This window comes from Dunckerocampus dactyliophorus, chromosome 14, assembly GCF_027744805.1.
Source record: "Dunckerocampus dactyliophorus isolate RoL2022-P2 chromosome 14, RoL_Ddac_1.1, whole genome shotgun sequence".
NCBI lineage: Eukaryota > Metazoa > Chordata > Actinopteri > Syngnathiformes > Syngnathidae > Dunckerocampus > Dunckerocampus dactyliophorus.
This window is the reverse complement of record NC_072832.1, coordinates 5,109,858-5,132,496: the sequence shown is the minus strand read 5'-3', so window position 1 is coordinate 5,132,496 and position 22,639 is coordinate 5,109,858. Positions and strand designations below refer to the sequence as shown.

At 42.1% G+C, this 22,639-nt stretch overlaps 2 protein-coding genes across 2 annotated transcripts; one reads left to right on the top strand and one right to left on the bottom strand.

The window, feature by feature from the left end:
• Window positions 1-6,479: 6,479 nt before the first annotated feature.
• On the bottom strand, window positions 6,480-19,039 carry LOC129194417 (uncharacterized). Its single transcript, XM_054799635.1, has 7 exons — window positions 18,984-19,039; window positions 11,036-11,244; window positions 9,114-9,308; window positions 8,882-9,048; window positions 8,665-8,814; window positions 7,979-8,139; window positions 6,480-6,960 (listed from the first exon to the last, which is right to left on the bottom strand). Exons 2-7 carry the CDS (start codon window positions 11,213-11,215, stop codon window positions 6,653-6,655), a joined length of 1,161 nt encoding a protein of 386 aa, XP_054655610.1. The 5' UTR covers window positions 11,216-11,244; window positions 18,984-19,039; the 3' UTR covers window positions 6,480-6,652.
• thumpd2 (THUMP domain containing 2) lies at window positions 18,482-22,583 on the top strand. Its single transcript, XM_054799634.1, has 11 exons — window positions 18,482-18,696; window positions 18,767-18,905; window positions 18,986-19,396; window positions 19,782-19,870; window positions 20,007-20,084; window positions 20,160-20,212; window positions 20,288-20,375; window positions 21,209-21,280; window positions 21,758-21,872; window positions 22,003-22,123; window positions 22,200-22,583. Exons 1-11 carry the CDS (start codon window positions 18,586-18,588, stop codon window positions 22,531-22,533), a joined length of 1,611 nt encoding a protein of 536 aa, XP_054655609.1. The 5' UTR covers window positions 18,482-18,585; the 3' UTR covers window positions 22,534-22,583.
• Window positions 22,584-22,639: the final 56 nt, after the last annotated feature.

Sequence of the window (22,639 nt, the reverse complement as noted above, 5' to 3'; positions counted from 1 at the left end):
CAGTATGCAGAGGCGTACACGAGTTATGAGAGAAAGAGTCTTTAATACTGGTGTAAACAGCTCAGGAACAAAAAACTACGATGCCACGGAAAAGAAAAGGGCATCGCGGAAAAATGGAATAAGATATACTGTAACTGAAAAATATACCAAAGCTGGTCAGGCGGAGCTACCACAAAGCCGTGAGGAAAAACCAGGCGGGACTGGATGGCCGACGGCAGCAGCACGGATCTTGGCTTGGAGGTTCTGCCACGAGGAATCACCGAGTGCCATCCAGTCGCCACAGGTGAGCTTAAAAAAGGAGTGACCGACAATGAGGCACAGCTGTGCCTGTTCTGTAGCTCCGCCCAACTAGAGATCACCTGGGTCTGTGTGATGACACAAAAGCAGAAAATGAACAAGTGAAAGGAAATAAGCCACAAATAATAACCTGTACCCAAAATGTAAAACTAGTGTCTACGCCAGGCGTGACAATGGTGGTCAGTGACAGCTCCTTGTTTAGAGCAAGCAAAGGGGAAAAATGATGGAATCACTCAATTCTGAGGAAAGAATTATGGAATCATGAAGAACAAACAAAAGAACACTCCAAACACACCACGAGTACTTTGTTGCACCACCTCTGGCGTTTACAACAGAGTGACAAACGGTACTCTTCATCACTGTGGCTCCAGCTTTCTCCGATTGCTGATGCCAGATCAGCTTTGCAAGACGGAGGCTTCTCATGGACCATTTTCTTCCTTCTTCAATTGGATTGAGATGCGGACTATTTGCAGGCCACGACCTTGGCCTTATGCGTCTTTTTTTGCTCTATGGCAAGATTCGTTATCATCTTGAAAAATGATTTCATCTTCCCTAAACATCCTTTCAATTGATGGGATAAGAAAAGCCTCCAAAATGTCAGCGTAAACGTGTGCGTTTATTGAAGATGCAGTGTCGGCCATCTTCCCAGCGCCTTTACGTGACATTCAGCTCCATATCATCAATGACTGTGGAAATGTGCACGTTTTCTTCAGGCGGTCGTCTTCCTTAAGCTCATTGGAACGGCACCAAACACAAGTTCCAGCACGGTCACCTCGCCCAATGCAGGTTTGCGATTCATCACTGAATGCTTTCATCCAGCTAAGCTTTCCTTCAGCTCTTCTGTACGTGAACCCCGTTTCCTCCAGATGCTTTTTTTACAGTTTGATCACAGACATTCACTCCTGTTTCCTTTGTTTTGCTGTGAATTTTCTGCTTTCAGTACGCACGCTTTAAGTTTCCTGTCTTGATGCTTTGATGCCTTCTTTGGTCTACCAGCGTGCTTGGCTTTCCAAGCCCTCCCATGTTGTTTGTACTTGGTCGCAGCTGACATCCTTTGCGACATCGCGTGATGATTTACCGTCTTACAGAAGTTTGATAAGCCCCTCCTTTGTTTCAAGTGACATCTCTGGTGTTGGAGCCACGATTCACGTCAGTCCACTCGGTGCCACAGCGCTCCAAGGTGTGACTAAAGAGCAGATCTAAAGCGGGACTTACATCCCGACGTATGTGCTTCTACACGCAAAAATGGGGAAAATCATCCATCCATTCATTCTCTATGCCGCTTCTCCTCATTATGCTGGAGCCTATCCCAGCTGACTTCGGGCGAGAGGCGGGGTACACCCTGGACTGGTCGCCAGCCAATGGCAGGGCACATATAGACAACCAACCATTCACACTCACATTCATTCCTATGGACAATTTAGAGTCGCCAATGAAGCTAACATGCGTGTTTTTGGGAATGTGGGAGGAAACCGGAGTACCCTCCACACAGAGATGCCCAACGGAGATTGGAACCCCGGTCTTCCCGATCTCCAGACTGTGACTGTGTGGCCAACATGCTAACCACTAGACCACCACATGGGGAAATCGCTACGTTATTATCATAGCATCATTACATTTTTCAACCTGATCTTCTAAAAATTACAGCTTTATTTGAGGTTTTGTTTGTTTTTCATCATATTATAATTTGAAAATATAATGTCTTTCTTTAATATTTCAACTTTATGCTACTAAAATGATGTTATTTTTCACCTTACGTTCTCATAAAATTACAACTTCTTGTTAGATGACAACTTTTTTTACATATATATTTTGACTTTATTCTTGTAAAATTACCGCCGATTTTCTGTTTTTGCTGTTGTTGTAGTTTTTTTTTTTAGGTTTCTTGTTAAATTATATTTTTAGAATATTTTTAGAAAACTAGCCATGTGCCACAAATGGCCTCCAGGCTGCACTTTGGACACCCCTGACTTAAATGGACAAATAAAAATCCCGTTAAATCATGCTGGCAATGATTCAGTTTGGAAAGCAGCACATTTCTATGTGGCACAAACATCCATATATTATAACGCTATATAACCAAATATTATAATAACAATACATTTAAAACATTGTTGTTTTTTTTTAACTATTTAAATTATTACCAAATAAAATATTAACGTAAATTATTTTATTTTATTTTATTTTATTATTATTGAAATAAATATGTTTTATCATCTTTATCATCACAACGCAACATAATAACCAACCAACCTTGAAGCTGTTTAAAGCACATAGTTGCTTTATTAATCACTGTCTTTGCTTCCGTGTCGATGCTGCAAGAGGTTTAGCGGTACTCTTCACTGCACCATTCCTCCATCACACCTCCAAGACACCTGGCCTACATCTCCAAGGGAACAAGAAAAAAAACTACTCGTATGTGTCATTCTACTGTCTCGACGTGAAACTAGTTCACATAACTCCCTAGTCTCCCGGGTCTGACTTTATTCTGCCCCGAGAACGAGGCTGGAATTGAAATAGGTGCCAGACATGTGAGCAGACTTTTGAACAAGGAACCACCAGCCTGCAGGGAGATGATCCACATGCCAGTTTGACGTGAACGTCTGGCAGGTAAACTATCAAAAAGAACCTCTCCACTATGTTGTGGGATGGCGAATGCAAACAAGGCTTCACAAATGTTCTCAGAAGCCATGAAAACCTTGAGGAATAGCTCATCTTTATGTATGGTGGTGTGCCACAGGGCTCTGTTGTTAGTCCCATCATGTTCTCTTCACAGATGATGTTGTTCACTGAGCACTTATCAAGTTTGATTGACATTTCGCATTTAAACTCAGTGATCTCTTTAGAAGGTATTTAAATTCATATTCTGAATGTGTTTTTGCAGTGACCACAGACCCAAATGCAGTGGAACTTTCAAAAGCAAACAAGGGTCTCAAGACAAATCCTCCCATAGAAAAACATTCCTTGCTGGATTTACACTGGCATGTGCTTGTTAAATTAAGTTTTAGTATTCACATTTAATTCATTGTATTGAGCTCGAGGAGCAAGACCCGTTTCTTATGTTTCAATAAGTTCCATTTCCTGTTCTATGGTTATCGTCACGAGTCAGATGGGAAAAAAATGATGGCAAGGTAGGAGGGACTTACTTTTTTACACTATTTACACACAAACAGAAGAATAAATTCATGTTTTTGTTTATTCATTTGTGTGTGTGCATGTACACACACACACACACACACACACACACACACGCACACGCACACAAACATAAGAGATTAGAATGAAATGTCAGGCAAATACCAAAGTGTGCACTCTGCCCCGCATCCAGCGTGTGTGTTTGTGTAGCACATAAATCATGACATTTGACTATTTTAGATGACTCCATGAGATGAAACGAAGTAAGAAAAAGAAAAAGCATAAATTAAGATTTCAAAGCGTTTTTCTCTTCCCGGCTCGTGCTCGTTCTGATGGATTGCATCTTTTAAAGAGCGTTCCAAGTGGCCGCAAGTTAATTTTGCTAACGTGAAATGAATTGAATCAGCGGACGCTAAATCAATACAGCAGCCTTTATTGCTTTGGAATGTGCCGCCATGACGGCGCGGAAGTGCACTTGATGGTCCGCATAAACGTAAGAGCAGCTGCATACGTTTGATATTGATTCTATTGGAGTCCAAAAATACTGATGGTTGACAAGCAATTTTGCAGTAGCTTCTCAAAAAGAGCAGAATGCTGGTGTCGTATAGAGCAATGGTTCTGGCTGCAGGACCCACCATCACCCTTCAAGGACAAGCGGCAACCCAAATTGTGGCCTTTTTAAATATCTTATACGCACCTCATGGCCGCGAATCGCACAGACAAGAACGCAAGGTGCATTTATGGACATTGGGTCTTTACTCTTTTTTTTTTTTTGCTCAGGCAAAGACCCGCGACCCACTGAGAACGGTTCCGACCCACCAGTTGAGAACCGCTGAAGAGGATCTTTGTGTAGCGTTTTTGCAGTGGGTGCTTAAAAACTGCTGCTGTCATACAGAGGATTCTTTAACTAGTGTTTTTGCACTACAGCCTCAAAAACAGCAGGGTCCTGATGTCATACAGCGGATCTTTGCGTAGTCTTTTTGCAGCAGGTCCTTCAAAAACAGCCGGTCTCTGATTAGCAATTTTTGCAGTAGGTCCTAAAAACAACAGAGAGCTCCTGCCATATCATATAGAGGATCTCTGACTAGTGTTTTTGCAGTACATCTTCAAAAACAGCGGAGTCCTGATGTCATACAGAGGATCTTTGTTAGCGTTGTTGCAGTGGGTCCTTAAAAAACAGCTCTTGTCATATAGAGGATCTTTGTCTAGCATATAGCAATTTTTGCAGGAGATGCTTATGAATAGCAGAGTGCTCCTGTCATATAGAGGATCATTTTTTGTTTTTACAGTAGGTCCTTAAAAACCAGCCAAGCGCCTCTGTCACATAGAGGATCTTTGACTAGTGTTTTTGCAGCATGTCCTGACAAACAACAGAGTCCTGATGTCATATAGAGGATCTTTGTCTAGCGTTTTTGCAGTCGGTCCTTAAAAAAAAAGCTCCTCTCATATGAGGAATCTTTAACTAGTGTGTCTGCAGTACATCCTCAAAAACAGCAGAGTTGTCATGTCATATAGAGGATCTTTGTCTAGCGTTTACCAATTTTTGCAGCAGGTCATGATAAACAGTAGGTCCTTGAAAAAAGCTCCTGTCCTATAGAGAATCTTTAACTAGTGTTTCTGCAGTACATCCTCAAAAACAGCAGTTCTAATGTCATATAAAGGATCTTTGTCTTGTTTTTGCAAAAGACAGCAGAGTGCTCCATTGACTAGTGTTTTTGCAGTACAGTACTTCCTCAACAACAGCAACGCGCTCATCTCATCTAGAGAATCTTTGCCTGCCATTTTTGCAGTACAGCCTTTAGAAAAAAAAACAGCAGTGCACTCCTGTCCCTTTGATGAGTGTTTTTGCAGGACATCCTCAAAAACAGCAGAGTGCTCATGTCATACAGAGGATCTTTCTCTAGCGTTTTTGCAGTACAGGCTTAAAAAAACAGCGCACCCCTGTCATAAAGGATCTTTGACGAGTGTTTTTGTGCAGCATTTTTTTTATCACCTACCTTCATTACCAACTTCATATCAGTCTGATGAGATGCCGCGGGCAGCGGTGTGATGAGCTACGTTGCCACGGTAACAGGCTATCTATACTAATATCTATCCATGTATTTGGGTTTGACATTATGAGGGCCTGTCAAGAATGAAAGGAAGGAAGACGGGGAGGCTGGAGGAAGAGCGGGTATAAGTGTGAGAGTAATAACAGCAATCAGGCAGCATTAGCGGTAATTGGTGCTGTGAGGTGTGACACATCGACAGCGAGGGACAGACTTAGGAAGACCATCAAGCCATCACTTGAGTTCACGCCATCTCTGAGCACACTCTTCGTTTCTGCACACACAGACACACATCCTGCACTCACCTGGTATGACACCCACACACACACACACACACACACACACACACACAGTGGAGGCCACGCTGCAGGGTGGGAGTGGGACATCACACTTTCAACCTTTCCCAGTGGAGCGACACTTAACACAAAGGACCACTCCTGTGAACACAAGATGCCTCACGCTGCCTTCTAACGCATGCGGCGTTACAGTGCCATGGTACATTGTACAGTTGTTGCATGCGTCGACAATGTGTGACAACCACACCCCGCAAATGTACGTCACACCAGAGATACTGGACAGGTGTGCAAAGAAGATGCTCCGTCTGAATCCCCACATTCCAATCCATTTTATCAAAACGTGTGCATGTACAAAGATAATAATGCACCATTCCATGCTTTCCACTTCATGTTTCCAATATTCTGACCTTCTCTGGTGGCTGAACTACAATAACACGCATGTTACAAGAATAGTATCAACCAAAAGTGAGCGTTATATTTGCAAAGGCATCATTTCTGAGCATTGGAGCTCATTAGAGTGTACCTAATGAAGTGTCCCCTGTAGTAATACGTAAATACCATCGGAACACATGCGCATGATGGTAATTATTTCTATGTTTTAGCCATTTCCAAATACAAATGCCTTTCTATCTACAATGTGGACAAATACACACACAATTGTTGAAAGCAGAGAGCGGTTTTATTGAAACGCAAAAAGCACCCCTAATAAATACTGTGTGTACCATTCTGTGATCCAAATAATGAAATAATAATAAAATGATGGTATTTGTTAAACCTGATGGTCTGGAATGGATGTTCACGTGTAAACAAGGTAATCACGTGTCAGTTTGGTAAAGTATTATTATAGTACTGTATAGTATTACAACTTTAGGGGTATTACATCATCTGTGTTTCTACAATACTCAACTTCAAATCTTCTTCTCTCTCGCCTTTTTCTGATGCGTGTCCTTCATGCATTCCCTCAGCAGGGACACGAGGACACCGTCCCGTCTCTTTGCCGTCACATGCCACAGATGGGCAACCCGGAGGTCCGGTTCTGAGCCCTCTTAGTTTATCGCTGGCCTTGTTGAAGTAGTTCTTGAGCTCTGCCACGGGTCCTTCTTCAGAGAAGAGCTGCTCCACGTAGGCCTGGGCGTACCGGTCCGAGGTGACCACGTCCAGGTTAAGAGAGGGGGACAAAGGAGCTGCAAAATCAAGGTCGGAAATGTTGTTTTAAGTGTGCTAAAATGCAAACTGACTGGCAGCTTTCTTGAAGTTTGAATGCAACCAACCAAAGGGTGCAAGTATGGTGGACCACACCAAGTGTTTACTGCCTAAATGGGCTGCAGAGGACATTGAAACAGGAAGTAAATGTTCTTCTTCCGTTGCGGTTCCATGCTAATGCTAAATAAAGAGAAAGTAAAGTTTGGTGCGGAACCGCTGTGAAGTAGAACATGTTTTTTTTATATAAATATACATAAACACTGCAATTGGCTGGCGACCAGTCCAGGGTGTACCCCACCTCTCACCTGAAGTCAGCTGGGATAGGCTCCAGCATAACATAACCCTAGTGAGGATAATGGAGAACGGAGTCAGTTAGCGCATCATAATCCATCTACAAAGCCACAATCTTGGCCAGTCAGTATTATTATTAATCATATTTATTATTATTATTTATTTTATCACAACTTTATATTTTTTATGTAAAAAGTAATTAATAAAAATGTGTAAAATCATTTTAAAATATGCATTGCGTATATTATTTACATATTATTGATTTGATTTATATGAATATTTATGATATTATTCTATTATTTATTATGAAGCATCCTTTGTCCAGGTTCTTTATGGCAAAAGATGGACCTTTATGACTTCATTAATTCAAATGATTTATGACGCATCACTTATATTAAACGCAATGTCGAACTACCGTGTGGAACAAATTGTGCTTGAGTTCCAAGGCTGCACTCTGGGAGGCACAGCAGCTTGAGAAAAATAAGTCATTTAAGTCAAATGAACTTAAACAGAACACGCTCCAGCAAAGCCGTTTTTCTGGGATCAGGGGAGATCCCAACCATAACATACTGTATTCTCTGAGGGGAGCCTCGCTGTGCCACACCTTGAAAACCCTTTGTCTACTATACAGGTATATAAAAATAACTAATTTCATTTGTTTATTAAAGATTTTCTTTCTCAGGGCCCATCTTTAGCGGTTTACATTACCTATCTCGGCCTGCATGGCAGCGAGGGTGACGCTCGCACTCTTTCCCGACTCCCTGTCAGTCAGCGTGATTCCGGTCATGGCTCCTTCCTCGGGTCCCTCGCAAGGCAGGGGAAGACCACCTCGACTTTTCACAACACCCACTGTGTTCGACTTAAAACGCCTTGAAAGAATAAAAACGTGACAGGTTGTCAGAAAGAAGCTAATTTGCATCACATTTGTGAAGAAACATCTTGTACAGTCAGTCATTGTGCATCCGGTGTGTGTGGTATGAAAGCTTATTCTGCAAATGACACATTTAGGCTTTTATTTTCATACACTGCTGTCACATTTGACAGATGATGTTGACTTGAAAGTTAAGACAGACGCGCTAATTAATGTTTATTTGTGCTTTTGCCGTCATATTCGTAACAGGTTGGCAGCTTAGTTTGTGTGTGTGCATGCAGTTTGGACTTTTTCACGTGCTTTTTCTTCATACGTGGTGTGTTTTTGTATTTTTGTGCTGTCTGCCTTTCCTGCAATTTGGCAAACTACTAAATGAACGGAACACCTACAGAAAGTGAAAGTGAAGAAGTCATAGCTTTGGTGACTTCGCCGCTTCCGCTCTGCATTTTGGGTAATGGCCCAATACTTTTGCACACATCGAACTCTTAATTGACAATGTTAGGCTACAGTTGTTTGCATGAACCTGAAAGAGGGTACAATCTGTGCCAGATCCTCCTTGTATTGCTCCAGCACAGCCCTTGCCGCCAGGGGCTCTTCCCGCCCCTCCATCCCAGCCAAGTGAACCAACATTTGGGTGTGGAATGCCGCTCCGCTGGCCCAGAACCGCAAAGACCTGCAGGTCCGACAATGTGTCACAGGAGGAATAAACGGATTCTTCCTACTACAGAATATTCACCCACCTGGAGTCGCAATCCCCCCCAAGCAGACAGGTCTTCAGCTGGGTCAGGCCTAGGCTAAGCTGGCCCTCCAGTCTCAAAGAGTCCTGGATCAATCGAGTCTTATCGCTCAGGTTGATCCTACAGCGCTTCAAGTACTCCTCCATGACCTCCTGGAGCTCCCACACTCTCTGCTGGAGGGGACAGTTCATTCATTGACTGTTAAAACTAGCCGCCATCGCCACATCGGCAGTACCTGGCACGATGACGACCCCGCCGCCTTCACTTTCCCCCCAGAGGACTGCTTGAATGACATGTAGAGCATGTCCATCACCATGGTAACCGCCAATCCCAATAGGCCGGCCAGGCGGGGCTCATCGGAGAATGAAGACAGCCGTCCAATCAGATCCCTCAGGTAGGTGGGCGCTTTGTTGCCAATGTTGCCCTGCAGCTGGAAGGAACAGAAACAACATTGAGAAGATTCATGGTGTTAATGTTTTTACCAATACACAACATTGCTCCTCTTTACAGTACATCCACGCCTACTCGTGTGGCGCTAGCCTGCATGTTTGCAGATTTCCTTTCTCTGTTTTAAATTGTATTATAATTCTTTTCTATGGTAACTTTAAACAGAAAGTATCAGCAGGGGGGAAAAAAGCAGCAGAGGGCGCTGTCTCACAATTACTCAGCATTTTCCATTAGGAAGATGCTTTGACAAGAGATGTGTCCTAATAAATGTAACGAGTTCAAATGTCTGTAATAACTGTAAGGGCAAATTGTGGTGTAGCACAAGAGCAGCAGAAATAGGCATTAATATTATGGCCATCTATTAGTCACGTTTTTTCACCATTTGCCGGGCTCTTGGGACGTAACCCCTGCGAATAGCTGCGATTGGAAGAATGCACCTCTTAACATTGACAGCGAGTTTCTGAGGAACCTGATATTTGTATTCTTGCTTATTTTTCTGCCTCGAACAGCATGTAATATTGTGATCGTTTCTCAGCAGAATAGCCCTCCATCAAAGGACAAAATGTGCACCGCTTTCGAGACGGGTGAGCCATTAAAATGACGTTGTATTAGTATTTATTATAGTCCTCAATGAATGTACTTTCTTGATATTTTGGCTGGGCCACCGCTTCTCTTGGTATTCACAGTTCATTTCTGAGGGAACTGACATTTACAGTTTTGCTTTTATTGCTTGCATTTTTCTGCCTTTAATGACACATAATAAGGTTGTTTTTAAACGGATTTGCGCTCCGTCAAATGACAAAATGTGCACCTCTTGTGAGACGGGTGACCTGTTATGTTTCTCATTCCAAACACCTAGGAACACCTATTCCAATGAAATGATCTGACTTTTTCTGTCACACATCACGGACAAAAAAGCAGCAAAGTCATGTGGCATTGCGCATCGCTCACAGCCACAATGGGGGGGTACTTACACAGTACAGTGTTCCCCTCATTTACGTTCCCAAAATAGCCTGCAATAAGTGAAATCCGCGAAGTAGTCAACTTCATTTTTTTATTTTACAATGATTATATACGTATTAAGGTTTTAAAAACCCCTCACCATCCACTTTGTACACTTTTCTCAGACAGGTAATAACATATTCTCACATTTCTCTCTTGTTTAAACACTCTCAACACCCTTAAACACTTTCAACCTGCAGGTAGGACAAGAAATTATTAAGTCACTCACGCGTATTTCACCTTTTTGTCCTAGCGCCAGTCCGCTGTACTGTAGCGTTTTGGTATCCTTGTTAAAACATATTGCAGCAGTGCTCCTCCTGTTGCAGTCCCCTTCCTTCGAACTGAAGATTCATTTACAAGCAAGCTAGCCATGAAACAAGAGACTTGGCAGGGCTCCGCAAAGGAGATTGACTGACAACAGTCTACATCCAATTAGGATGCACAAAACAATGAGTGGTGCAGACAGACAAGAGAGGGAAGAGAGAGACCCTCAACCCGTGTATGTTATAGGCCAGGCTTGGCCTGTAACATATATAACAATATATAACAAATTGCACTTTGTACACCTTCAACAGGATGCTACAAATGTGTACATCAAATACAAAATGTTTCACTCTGTTGACACCGGTTAAGTATTATTTTTAATGTGTGTGTCGTTTTTTTGTTGTTGTTTTTTACTTGTCACTTGCTTTTTAGGCTCTCGTTTACCTGCAGCAGTTGTTCCTGGAGGCGGGACCTGCAGTCCTCATCCTGATTGGTGAGCAGCAGCGGGTGCACCACACCTAGGTCAGGTATGGCTCCGCCCACCAGCATGGTCCGGTATAGGAGTGCGCCAATGGCTCTTTTGATTCTGGAGAGGTCTTCTTCAGATGACAGCAGCTGGCCCATGTTGACTTGTTTAGTCGTTGGTGGATCATCTGAAAAGAGCATTCCGATGGTTGAGATCCAAAACAGTAACGAACAAAAGTATCATAGTGGCTGCACTCACAGGTGATGTGCAATCAAACATTTCATGGACGTATAATGGCTGCATTCCATTTCAAACAGTCCCAGTACAGCCCCTTAACATTTGAAGCTAATGCTACAGCATTATTGTTACATTTCAAGTTGCTTTCTCACCCAGCCGGCCTCTTCCCTAGCTTCTGTATCTCTTCCTTGTCTGCCTGCCTAGCACACTGTCAACCAAGACAAATTGCCTGCAGAAAGGAGCTGAGCCGTAAACCAAGACCTCCCCCTAGTCACGGGGACCAGGACCTGCAGCTGAAAATCGACCCAGAACACAAACCTCTGTCTCCTGTTTCTTGTTTTTTTTTTTTTTCAAGCGCTATCTTTAAGCAAATGCAATTTAAATTAATCCTCCTACTGTGAAATGTGTGTGTGTAGTAGGGGGGTCCCTAGAATAAGCCAGAGGCACCTTGGGAGTGAAAATAATAGCGACAAAGTCTTTAAATACTGATAAATAGGCCAAGGGCTTCTTTCGGGGCTTTTTATTTAGCTAAATGGAACAGCGGTGGACTTGGCGGTGGTGTGATGTTGACTTTTTTTGCACTAGATTAAATGGGGCAAGTGGAGGGTGTTAAGAGATGTTCTTTGTTATCTGGGACAAGAGCGTGTTCACTTTCGTCAAGCAGGGGGAAGCGACAGAGCGCCTCTTGACTGCAGCTCAGGTTACGGCGGCTAAATATTCGACTGGAATTTAAGCTGGGGATCATGCACAAAATTCTTGGGCAGATGGGGGGGGGCAAAATTTAAAAAAAGAAGTACTAGTGGTGATGTTTATATCATGCGTGTATGTGAACGGGCAATCAGCTTGTGTGTGATAGGACAAATAGGGCCCTGTGATTTCCGCATTAACGGCCAATTAAACGCGGAATCTCGTGGAAATTGGCATCATGTGAGTGAAACGCTGTCATTGTGAGTAGATGGAATGTTGGTGCAGGGAAGCATTTACCCGGCGGACCGCTCTATCGTGGCTGAATCTCATCACAAACACTAACCCGCCCCCTCCCGAACGTCGACCTGAAGCGCCAGAGAAAGTTGGCGTAAAAACTTTGAAACTCATCTCTGAATGGAAGCTTGTGGGGTTAGCTTAGTGTAGCAGAGCATGCTATTGCGGCTGTGTGTGCGACTCAGGCTGTACGAGTGTGTTCACACCGTGTTGTGTTTCGCCGCTTGTTAATGTAACCGAGCGTTTTACGATGCCCGCTGACGTCATGCGAGTTCGCAGTGAAATAAGGACGAGAGGCACGTTTATTCTTGTTCGTAGATCGTCTTCACCGTAGATGGACATTCGCAACACAAACAACACACTTCCGGCCTTCAAAATCAGAGTTCGCCACATCCTGTCTAATTGTGTAAAATAAGGGTGTCATTAAAAAAAATCTTACAATATTAATGCAATTGGAATTGCATCAGTAACTACGTCTTCCTTAACCACCAGCACGGACATTACAGTTGGTTGAGTATTTTGCAGCAAAGTGTGTGGAGGATGACATCCCATTAGAAAAGTGAGCCAAGCTACAGTACATCCGTATCTGAAATACTGGGCAAAATTGGCCAAAGATGGATAATAATAAGGATTTTTGCATTTAATTAACAAACATTTTATTTACTGACATAAAAGTACACACTCTATGCTGGTAAAAAGCGTAATTCTAAAAAAAATGAAATGGAAAAAACAAAAAACTAAATAATGGATTTCATAGGGCCCTAGGGAAAGAAACATGGCCACAGCCTGAATGACCACTCTTTACAGTTATTATCTTAGGTTGTGCTTGTTTGCTTTGCTGAGCAATAGCAAGAAGTACAGTGACCTTAAAAGGTCAGTAAAGTGCTACGTTATAAAATGGAGTCTGGCAGTACGGTTACTGTAAATTGCAGTGGCCCCACCGGTGTATAAGCCACATATGTCCGCTTCATAAAATGGCATATCACACTCACAACAAGGCTGTCAACCCATTGCAAAGTGCAGGCGATCAGCACGTATATATCACAGTATAACAATATAACAGTCTGACTCACGGTGTCATCTAATGAAGAACACCAAACTAATCACACGGCAACCTAAGACTCAAAAGGTGTACCTCAGAAATATACAAACATGTACCAAAAAGATTACCCATAATGCATTTTGTCTGAGCAAACATTTCATTGGAGGACAAGCGGCATAGAAAATGGATGGGTGGATGGATGGGGCTGCAATGCTGCCGCCGTCCACCAGAGAGAGGCTGACGTCACTGCAATGAATGAATGCATTCAAGTAAATGCTTTGCTCAGACGCAATGCATTGTGGGAGGGCTTTAACAGACTTGTTTTTTTTCTTTTAAATTCATATTGGTGCATGTTTGTATATTTCTGAGGTACACCTTTTGAGTGTTAGGTTGCTGTGTGATTAGTTTGGTGTTCTTCGTTAGATGACACCATGAATCAGACTGTTATATTGTTATACTGTTACATATACTGACCTCCTGCAGTGTTTATTGCGTTGGTACGCCCAGGCTCTGAGTGCACTGACAGCTCGTGATTGGCTCCTGCCGAGCTACTGTTTCCTCACTGACTCGCGATCGGCACAGTATTTAACCAGGGGTGTCAAACTCATGCCGTGGAGGGCCAAGACACTGCAGGTCTTCTTTCCAGCCGGTCACTAAAGCAGGTGATTTTAATGATCTACAGCTCCTTTAGTTTGAGGGAAGGCGCTCAGCAATTAAATCACCTGCTGGAGAGAAAATCTGCAGTGTCTCGGGCCTCCGTGGCACGCCTTCGACGCCTGATTCAAACAATTAGTAGTAGTTCTGAAGTAAAGGAGATGTCACGAGATTGGAATTTAGCCATAGATTAGCCGCAGGGTTCAAAGTTTATACACCAAAATGTACGGTAATACATTTTTACACTTGATTTAAGACATTGCCTGAACAGTTCATAGAGGTTTTATGATGTTTTATGAAGTTGCCAGTTTATAAGGCAACTTACATATTGTTTATGGGGGGAATAAATGCTTCAAAGTTCAAACAAACTGTGCGGCGGTGGATTGTGCTGAGGGAGCGCTACCAGTACTAGACATGCCCCGGGTGCTTGCTCCATCACGCTGCGCCATCCTGTTAATGTGTGGCTTGTGTCAGATGGACGCAGTGTTTGCTCCTTCATCCCTCTCTGACTCACTGCTGACACGCTTCACACTCCTCCAAGAGCAAATGAATATTTCAATGTGCTGATGTCTCACACACACTCATTCATACACTCAAGTCTGCCTCCTCCTTTTTCTTGCTTCTTTGTAAAGGCCTCTTTTGCACTGGAGTTTGAAGATGAGAGGAATAAGATAGGGCTAAGGCAATAAAAAGATCATGAGGGAGAAATGGGAGAAGTAAGGTAGGAGATTGGAAGGAAAACGATAAAGAATTGAAGACGAGCGGGAGGCCAGACGCTTTAATCCCAATTCTTACTTATTACGAGTCCAACAGCGGTGTGAGATTAAAACAAGAAAACAAAGTCTTAGCCTCACAATGACCTCTTAAGTTGTCTCTCCATCTCAAAATGTTCTTGCACGGATTTCAAACTCATATTGGTCGTCACGAGCGCGCGCACACACGCACACCTGCTGCAGTTCGCTACCCACAAGGGGAATAAATCTTTATTAAACCCTGTGGCAGGAATAAAAGTCACCACACGTTGCTTATTTTTCCCCAAAATGTGGACGATAAAGTGGTTCAAATCAAATTGAAACTGGTTTCCAGGTGAGGTTTTCACAAACTTGAATGACCTTATTTGCTTTAAAACCCTTAAATTGATCGTATAGTTTGGGTTCCAAGTTAAATATGCTTGACTTGTGAAGTATTTTTCAATCAACGATCAAATTTCCATAAGAAAAAAATGAAGCCAATTATTCGTTGCAGGGTCAAACAGTCGCCAACATAAATCCTTTATTAAACGTACAGCAGTACATCTTTTGTGGCCTGCAGCTTCTTGTTTTATTGGCTTATTGTAAAAAATACAATGAATCATAGCCTGCATGAGAACATTCAAAAAGATTACCTAGAATTACAAATAAGATCGTACAAGAAGCTATAATACAAATGCAGTGAAACCTTGGTGAGGGTGCTTTTTGGTTTGAGTGTATTCTCTGGTTAGCGTACAATATGGCGCGCGTCTTGTCGTGTTATTAAGACACTGTGTGAGTGCACCTGTCTTCTTAGTATTTTTTTTTTTATTAGAAAACATCCTTCCTTGTTAGCATCCTATTAGCTAGAGAACTAAATAATCATCGGAGTAACCGGAGCCTGAATTTACGTCGCCCGTCTCTGCTGTCATCAGATTGATTCGGTTAGCATCCTTTCAGTTACAGTCGAACGTTCTGGAACAAATGAATGACGCTAACCAAGGTTCCCCTGCGACACAAAACAGCAACATTGGCTTTTTAAAAATGTGTGCAATTTCTCTTTTTGTCTGGAACCACTTTGATATTTTTGCATGGTTATTAAACAAAAAGCTGAAAAATATAACACCCCCACTCCATATTTTTCCATTTTTCTGTATGCAGACATTCTTAACTGTGATACAAAGATAAAACTGAATAAAAGTAAAAGAAAGTAAAACTAACTACCATTTGAAGATAATTATTAGATTAATTTATGCAAATAATTGATATTTATTTTATTGGATTGCAACAGACAACCTTTTTTTCCTGTGCTGCAATAAGTTCATATGCAGCTCTCTGTTTCCAATCACATTTTTTTCTTTGCCACAAGTGTCCAAACGTTTTCCCACTGGGGCCCACATACTGAAAAATCAAAGGATTTGGGGCCATTTACATATTTTTTATGTTTTAAACGGGCTAAAACCAACCCATGTGCTAAGAAGTCATACAGTGTACCTTGAAAGGAAAAACAGCCAGCATGTGGCAAAAAGCCAAAGAAAACACATGTCCCATGACGTCTCGCATGATATAACGGGTCTCAAACTCAATTCACCTGAGGGGCGCTGGAGGTAGAGTCTGAGTGAGGCTGGGCCGCATCAATTATTGGGAGTCGGACTGGGAATCTCAGGGTACTTCACAATACGACACACGATACATGGCTCACGATAACAATAGCATCTTGATACAGCGATAGGGTGAATCACAAATAAATAAATAATTTAATAGTTTATATTGTGCTGCATTCAGCTGGGATAGGCTCCAGCTCACCCGTGGCCCGAATGAAGACAAGCGGTATCAAAAATGGATGGATTTTTTTTCAAATTGTTTAAGTGACTCCCTCACTCTTAGTTCAGTGTAGGCTTATGAGTAACACTGGCTTGTCTCAGACCTTGCAGGCCACATTACAGTAATCTTTGAAGACAAGTCACGGGCCACAAAATGTGACTCGGCGGGCCGCAAATGGCCCACAGGCCGTGGGTTTGAGACCCCGTCATAGGCAGTTCAGTAAAACGGCAAATTGTACAACTTTTGCTTTGAGAAATCAAGCATTTTGATTAAAGATGTAATGCAACCACCTCCCCTTAAAATATGCAAACGCTGTGGGTGATATTATAATTTCCGCCGCATTTCAGAGTCACATTAAAGGTCTAAAGAACTTGTCATGTGCGGCTGGCGATGGATGGTGATTATAACAACCCTGAAAGCCCACATTTAAAACAAGACAAATGCCCCTGTTGCCATTCAGCTTCTTTGTGTCCCCGGCGTTCACTTTGACAACTTTCATCAGGCCGTGATATTGAACGTGTCCATGCAGAACGCCGATATTAATTCTCCTTTTCAGCTGCTGTCATTTGCAATAATTAGCACTGCTGCTGATAAGTGGACATAACAGCGTTGAAAAATGGATGCTGTCTGACACCCATGCCACTCGGTGATGTATTGCTTAGTATTAAACTAGAAGGATGGACTCAGGAGGAAACTGTGAGGATAGAAAACTAATAAATAGATTACAAGTGAGGTGTGCTATTGTACAACTCCATCATGTTGGAATAATCACCCCTTAACGGGAGTGACAGTATGAGATATGAATTATAATTGGAGATTTTGGAGTGAAAACTATGTTAATGGACCCAAAACAATCCATCAAATGGAACAACAGACGCAACCAACAACATTAACTCAGAGAACCTAGTGAACCTAACAGTTACTGATTTTAGAGATCGAATGAACACAGGTGGGACCAAGTCTCAAGCAAGCCTCAAGTCTTTAATCTCAAGTCGAGGCAAGACTGGTTAAGTCAAGTCTGAAGTCATACGCTTGAAATTTTTGAGTCCTTACAAGTCATAATAAGCACCTGTCTCACAAATAGTTTTTGTTTTGTGGTTTGTTCTAAAACCTGATTGGACGTAAATAAATGCATTCAGTGAGGCAGAATCAAAGGGAAAATGTGTTGTATTGCTGGAAATGACACAACGATCACGTTAGTTGGGAACACATTTTACTCAACACACTCAAAATCTCAAGTATTTTCAAGTCATCAGACTAAAGTCGGAGTCAAGTCCCGAGTCATTGATGTCAACGCCCAAGGCAAGTTGCAAATATTTGATGATATTGTCGAGTCCAAAGTCATCACTATTGTGACTCCAGTCTGACTCGAGTCCAAGTCACGTCCACGCCTCTGCCAATAAATGCATCATGTTGTAAATAATGTCATTTTACCAAACAGCAGACCAGTTATAGGTGGGTGACATAACACATGGACACAGAGCATTTTTCGCCCTCTGATTTAAAAAACTAAAATGTGCTCAGCAGAGATACAACCTGTTTTACTTCAGTAATAAGATTTGACCCCCTTTGACATTTTAATCGTGATGCAGGGGCCAGATTCAGCCAGGCTTAAAGAGGAAATACCATTTAAAAAGGCCATGGTTCATGAGTGTGACTGTCATTGCATTAGCCTTGTGGGGATGGATGGTTTGCGATTAGATTATATGCTGCTTTGTGTGTGTTTATGAGCGCTCACACTCTGTAAAACAAATACAAATTAAATTTATATTTCCTAATAAAGACTTATTAGATATTTATTGTATTGTTTAGGCATCACATTATCACATTAAACTATAAAGAGCAGGAATGTGGAATGAATTGTATTTAAATATCTTGTACAATTAGCTCCATCCTTCTTGTTGTCAAAAAGAGCCCCCTGCTGGTCTGAAAAATGAACCGCAGCGATTGATGACGTACTTCCGCTTCCTGTGTAAACAATCATGGCGGTTCGTCGCAATTAAACGAGTTTTTTTTTTTTAACTTGCTTTTACAGTTCAGCTAGGATTTAACGGTGGACACGATGGTTGACAGAGGCACGGAACCGAGCTTAGTTCGATATTTCTGCACGGCTGGTAACGGAATGGAGCCGTTTTTAGTCGACGAGGTTACGCGAAAACTAGCTGCTCAAGACGTGAGTTTTGTATAATAGAGCACATATCTAGTTGTCTTTCTTTTCACATACACATTGTTTGTGTTTGCAGATTAAGCGGTTGCCAGGAAAGGTACTGTTCACCTCCCGTGCAAGGATAACCACAATTCGGGATGTCAAGTCTGCAGAAAGACTCTTCTTGTTGTTGAAGAAAAGCTCACCTGTGAAGCTGTCCGCTATCACTAGCCCAGGTAGCAGCTTGGACACAAAAATTACCTAAACAAATCTGGATGAATTTAAATTTAACTGTTTACTTATCTTATACTCACAGTAAGTGCAGCCTCTGTGGTGCAGTCCACACTGATGAGCGACCTGAAACAGTGGACTGATGCTGCAATGACATGGAGGCGCCTGCAGGGGGAGTTAGAAGCTAAGACAGTAGAGCTCAGTAGAGACTGTAGAGTAACCAACAGGGAGGAGGTTAGAGATTGTGGTGAGAAGTGTGATAAATTGAGAAGTGACCACAGGGAGGAAGAGGAGGAGGTTAGTATTGAACAAAATGGAGAACAGACACTGGAAACAAGGAGAGAAATGTTGCACAGCAGAAAAGCGTGCAGAGGCGACATCCCGAGGATGATGAAGAAAAAGAGAAAGATGGACTATGAAGATGAGTCATGTGCTGACGACAATGAGAAAAGCAGTGAAGTAGACATGGAAGACGACTTTCCTGCTGGAAAACATGGTACGCTCGCCTTGAATCAACTTTACAGTGTCATTTTCATATTCTATGTTATTATTACCATTCGTTTTCAATAGCACTTGTTCTCATTGGGGTTATGGGTAAGCTGGAGCCTATCCTAGTTGACTTTATGACAAGAGGCGGGGTACACCCTGGACTGATTACCAGTCAATCACAGGACATTTACAATTATTCACACTCATATTTTGTGGACAATTTTTGAGTCTCCAGTTAACCATACACACCTACATGTTTTTGGGATGTTGGAGGAACAGGAAGGAAAACCCACAAAAGCACGTGGAGCACATGCAAACTCCACACCGATGTTCCTACAGAGATTCACATTTGGCAGCGGCCCCTCTGTTATTATTGTTTTCTTTTCATTCAGGTAAAGGTAAGACAGCAATAGAAGCCCCGCTCTCCTTTCGGATCAGCTGCAAGTGTTCCGGATCTCTGTCACGCATCCTTGGCATGCAGGTACATTATTTAATGAATTAATAGAAATAGAAATATGTCTAATGTCAAGTTAAAGCACACTTTAGATTAGTTAAATCACCGTGCAAACAGAATATATGTACAGTACATGCATTGAATAATTACAATTATTTCAAAGGAGATAAGCAAAGTAATGGGCATGAGTGTGAATCGACAGTTAGGCTGGAAGGCTGACTTGAGGAACCCTCAGCTGGAGGTAAGCTTTGTTTTTATTACTCCGAATGGATTCTGTTTCTTTCTCTATCAGAGCTGCTGATTTTTCATCCTGCAGATTAGCATGTACTTGACTGATGACCACTGTCTGCTAGGGATTCCACTAACCAGGTTACACACTGGATGCACGCCTTGAATGCATCTTGTCTTGTTTTGTTGGTTTGAGTTGTTGATTATTTCCCTCAGGTTACCTTTGGCAAATCGCAGCTACATCAAAACGACAGGACTGAGGCCCACAGTCGCCTGGGCGATGGCCGAACTGGCAGAGATACAAGTACAGTATTATCACATTTGGTCTGTGTTAAACGTTAGTCTTTTATGCGGAATGATTTTAGAAACTGAAGAGGGTTTAAATGTGACAGTTGTACCTCAAAGCTGAACGACGAAACATTTCATAATGTTAATTATTGTATACACTATTAATAATTGTAATATGTATAATAATAATAATAATAATGGGGCCGCATGGTGGCCTAGTGGTTGGAATGTTGGCCACACAGTCAGGAGATTGGGAAGATGTGGGTTTGAATCTGTTTGGGCATCTTTGTGTAGAGTTTGCATGTTCTCCCCGTGCGTGCGTGGGTTTTCTCCGAGTACTCCGGTTTCCTCCCAGATTCCACAAATATGCAAGTTATGTTAATTGGAGACTCTAAATTGCCCATAGCTATAGATGTAAATGTGAGTGTGAATGGTTGTTTGTCGAAATGTGCCCTGCGATTGGCTGGCGACTGCATATCCCTGCAAGCCTAGTGAGGACAAGTGGCATAGAAAATTGATGGATGGATATTAGTAATAATTTATTATTTGATTATATTGTTGTTTCCATATTATTGTAATAAATTATTTTTCAATTTTAATAATGTATTTTCAATATAATTATTGTATTTAAAAACAATCATGCTAATTAAAAATACTACTATTAATACATATTATTGTATCACTATATTGCTATTATTACAATGATCACAATTATTGTTAAAATATTATGTTAATGTTACAGCTAATCTGTATGTAATAATATACATGTGCATACAAATATTTTAAAAGCTGTTAATTAACTCTAATAACATGATAATAAAGTATGTCTGTTTGTGTCCTGTTTCCCAGCCAGGTTTCCTTGTGCTGGACCCAATGTGTGGAGTAGGAACCATCTTAATAGAGGCTGCCCAGGAACACAAGGTCCGGACAAATGTTTGCGTCTGCTGTGTACAATTCAGGCAGGGGCCTCAAACTTGTGGCCGGCAGCTTGCCCCTACTTGACATGGAAGTTTAATATTAGTGGCCCACGCGCTCTGGGTGTTCCATATGTCCAGAAGTAGTCAATACTGAACTGGCAGTGACCTTGTCACACAGTGAAATGAACAGGGGGGGCACTAAACAGAACACTGCCTACAATTACTGTGCAAACACAAAAATTACAGCACAACATGTAACAGGTAAGTAAACACACATAGGGAAACTACTACTACTATGGGGAATAATAAACAACTACTATGTGAACACTAAACATATAACTTTAGCAACTTTTTTTATATTTACGTTTTATATTTTTTGGAATAAGTGATGCGTCCCAGCCTCGTCCAGACTATCTCCAGGTAAAGACCCCTGAATTGAAGGGAATTTATAGTAATATAATTTTATGTATTGGATTTTCAGCATGCCTATTTCCTGGGTTTGGATATTGATGATGGACAGCTGAATAAGGCCAGTGACAATGTCTCATTTGCACAGCTGGGAGACAGGATGCATCTGTTAAAGGCTTCATCTACGGGTGGGAAATCAGTGCCAAAAATCATCACTTAGTTATCTAAAATGTGTAATCTGAATAAATATACAATTAGTACCAAGTATTTGGACACAGTGGTTGTGTCAAAGATTACGTTATCTGTCTCCTGTGTCAGATATTGCTTTGCCGAGTGCGAGTGTGGACGCAGTGGTCTGCGATCTCCCATTTGGGAGGAAGTTTGGCACCAAAGCCAACATGGCCGCCAGCCTGCCCCTCATCCTCAAAGAGATGGAGAGGTGCGTTCATCCCAGAACCACTTGATTAGGAATAAAGTGATGATACAACACACGTTTAACAACGCTGCGCTTCCAGAGTCCTCCGTGTTGGTGGAACCTTGGTGCTCCTCCTGAGTCCCCAGCTGTCCTGTGTCCTGAAAAAACTCCTAACACACAAAGACCCTGGAGGACCATCGTCGTCTAACCAGGAGCGAGACCCTCATCCTGGAATAGAGGACTGCTCTGTTGTTCACTCAAAACATCAAGAAGCCCACAGCGTCACAACATCTACTCAGGGAACAGAGCCTCGAACTGGGCTACAGACCAGTGTACCTGCCCCTCTCTCCTCTCTGAAGCACCAGACCACTCTGAGACTCAGCTTAGGCGCCATTGACGGACTTCTGCATAAATATACAAAAATAGACACTTGAACAATCAGTGAACAATCATAAAATGGACATATTTTTGACATGTTAAATCAATAAATAGTATTTTTTAAACGTTGCCTGTAAAGATATTTGGAATCAACATGAATAT

Coding starts and splice junctions, on each gene's coding strand:
- LOC129194417 (XM_054799635.1), bottom strand. CDS start 11,215: ATGGGCCAGCTGCTGTCATCTGAAGAAGACCTCTCCAGAATCAAAAGA. Junction 9,309..11,035: donor TCCAGGAACAACTGCTGCAG/GTAAACGAGAGC, acceptor TGTTCCTTCCAG/CTGCAGGGCAACATTGGCAA. Junction 9,049..9,113: donor CGGGGTCGTCATCGTGCCAG/GTACTGCCGATG, acceptor CCCCTCCAGCAG/AGAGTGTGGGAGCTCCAGGA.
- thumpd2 (XM_054799634.1), top strand. CDS start 18,586: ATGGTTGACAGAGGCACGGAACCGAGCTTAGTTCGATATTTCTGCACG. Junction 20,213..20,287: donor CTAGGGATTCCACTAACCAG/GTTACACACTGG, acceptor TATTTCCCTCAG/GTTACCTTTGGCAAATCGCA. Junction 20,376..21,208: donor CCGAACTGGCAGAGATACAA/GTACAGTATTAT, acceptor CCTGTTTCCCAG/CCAGGTTTCCTTGTGCTGGA.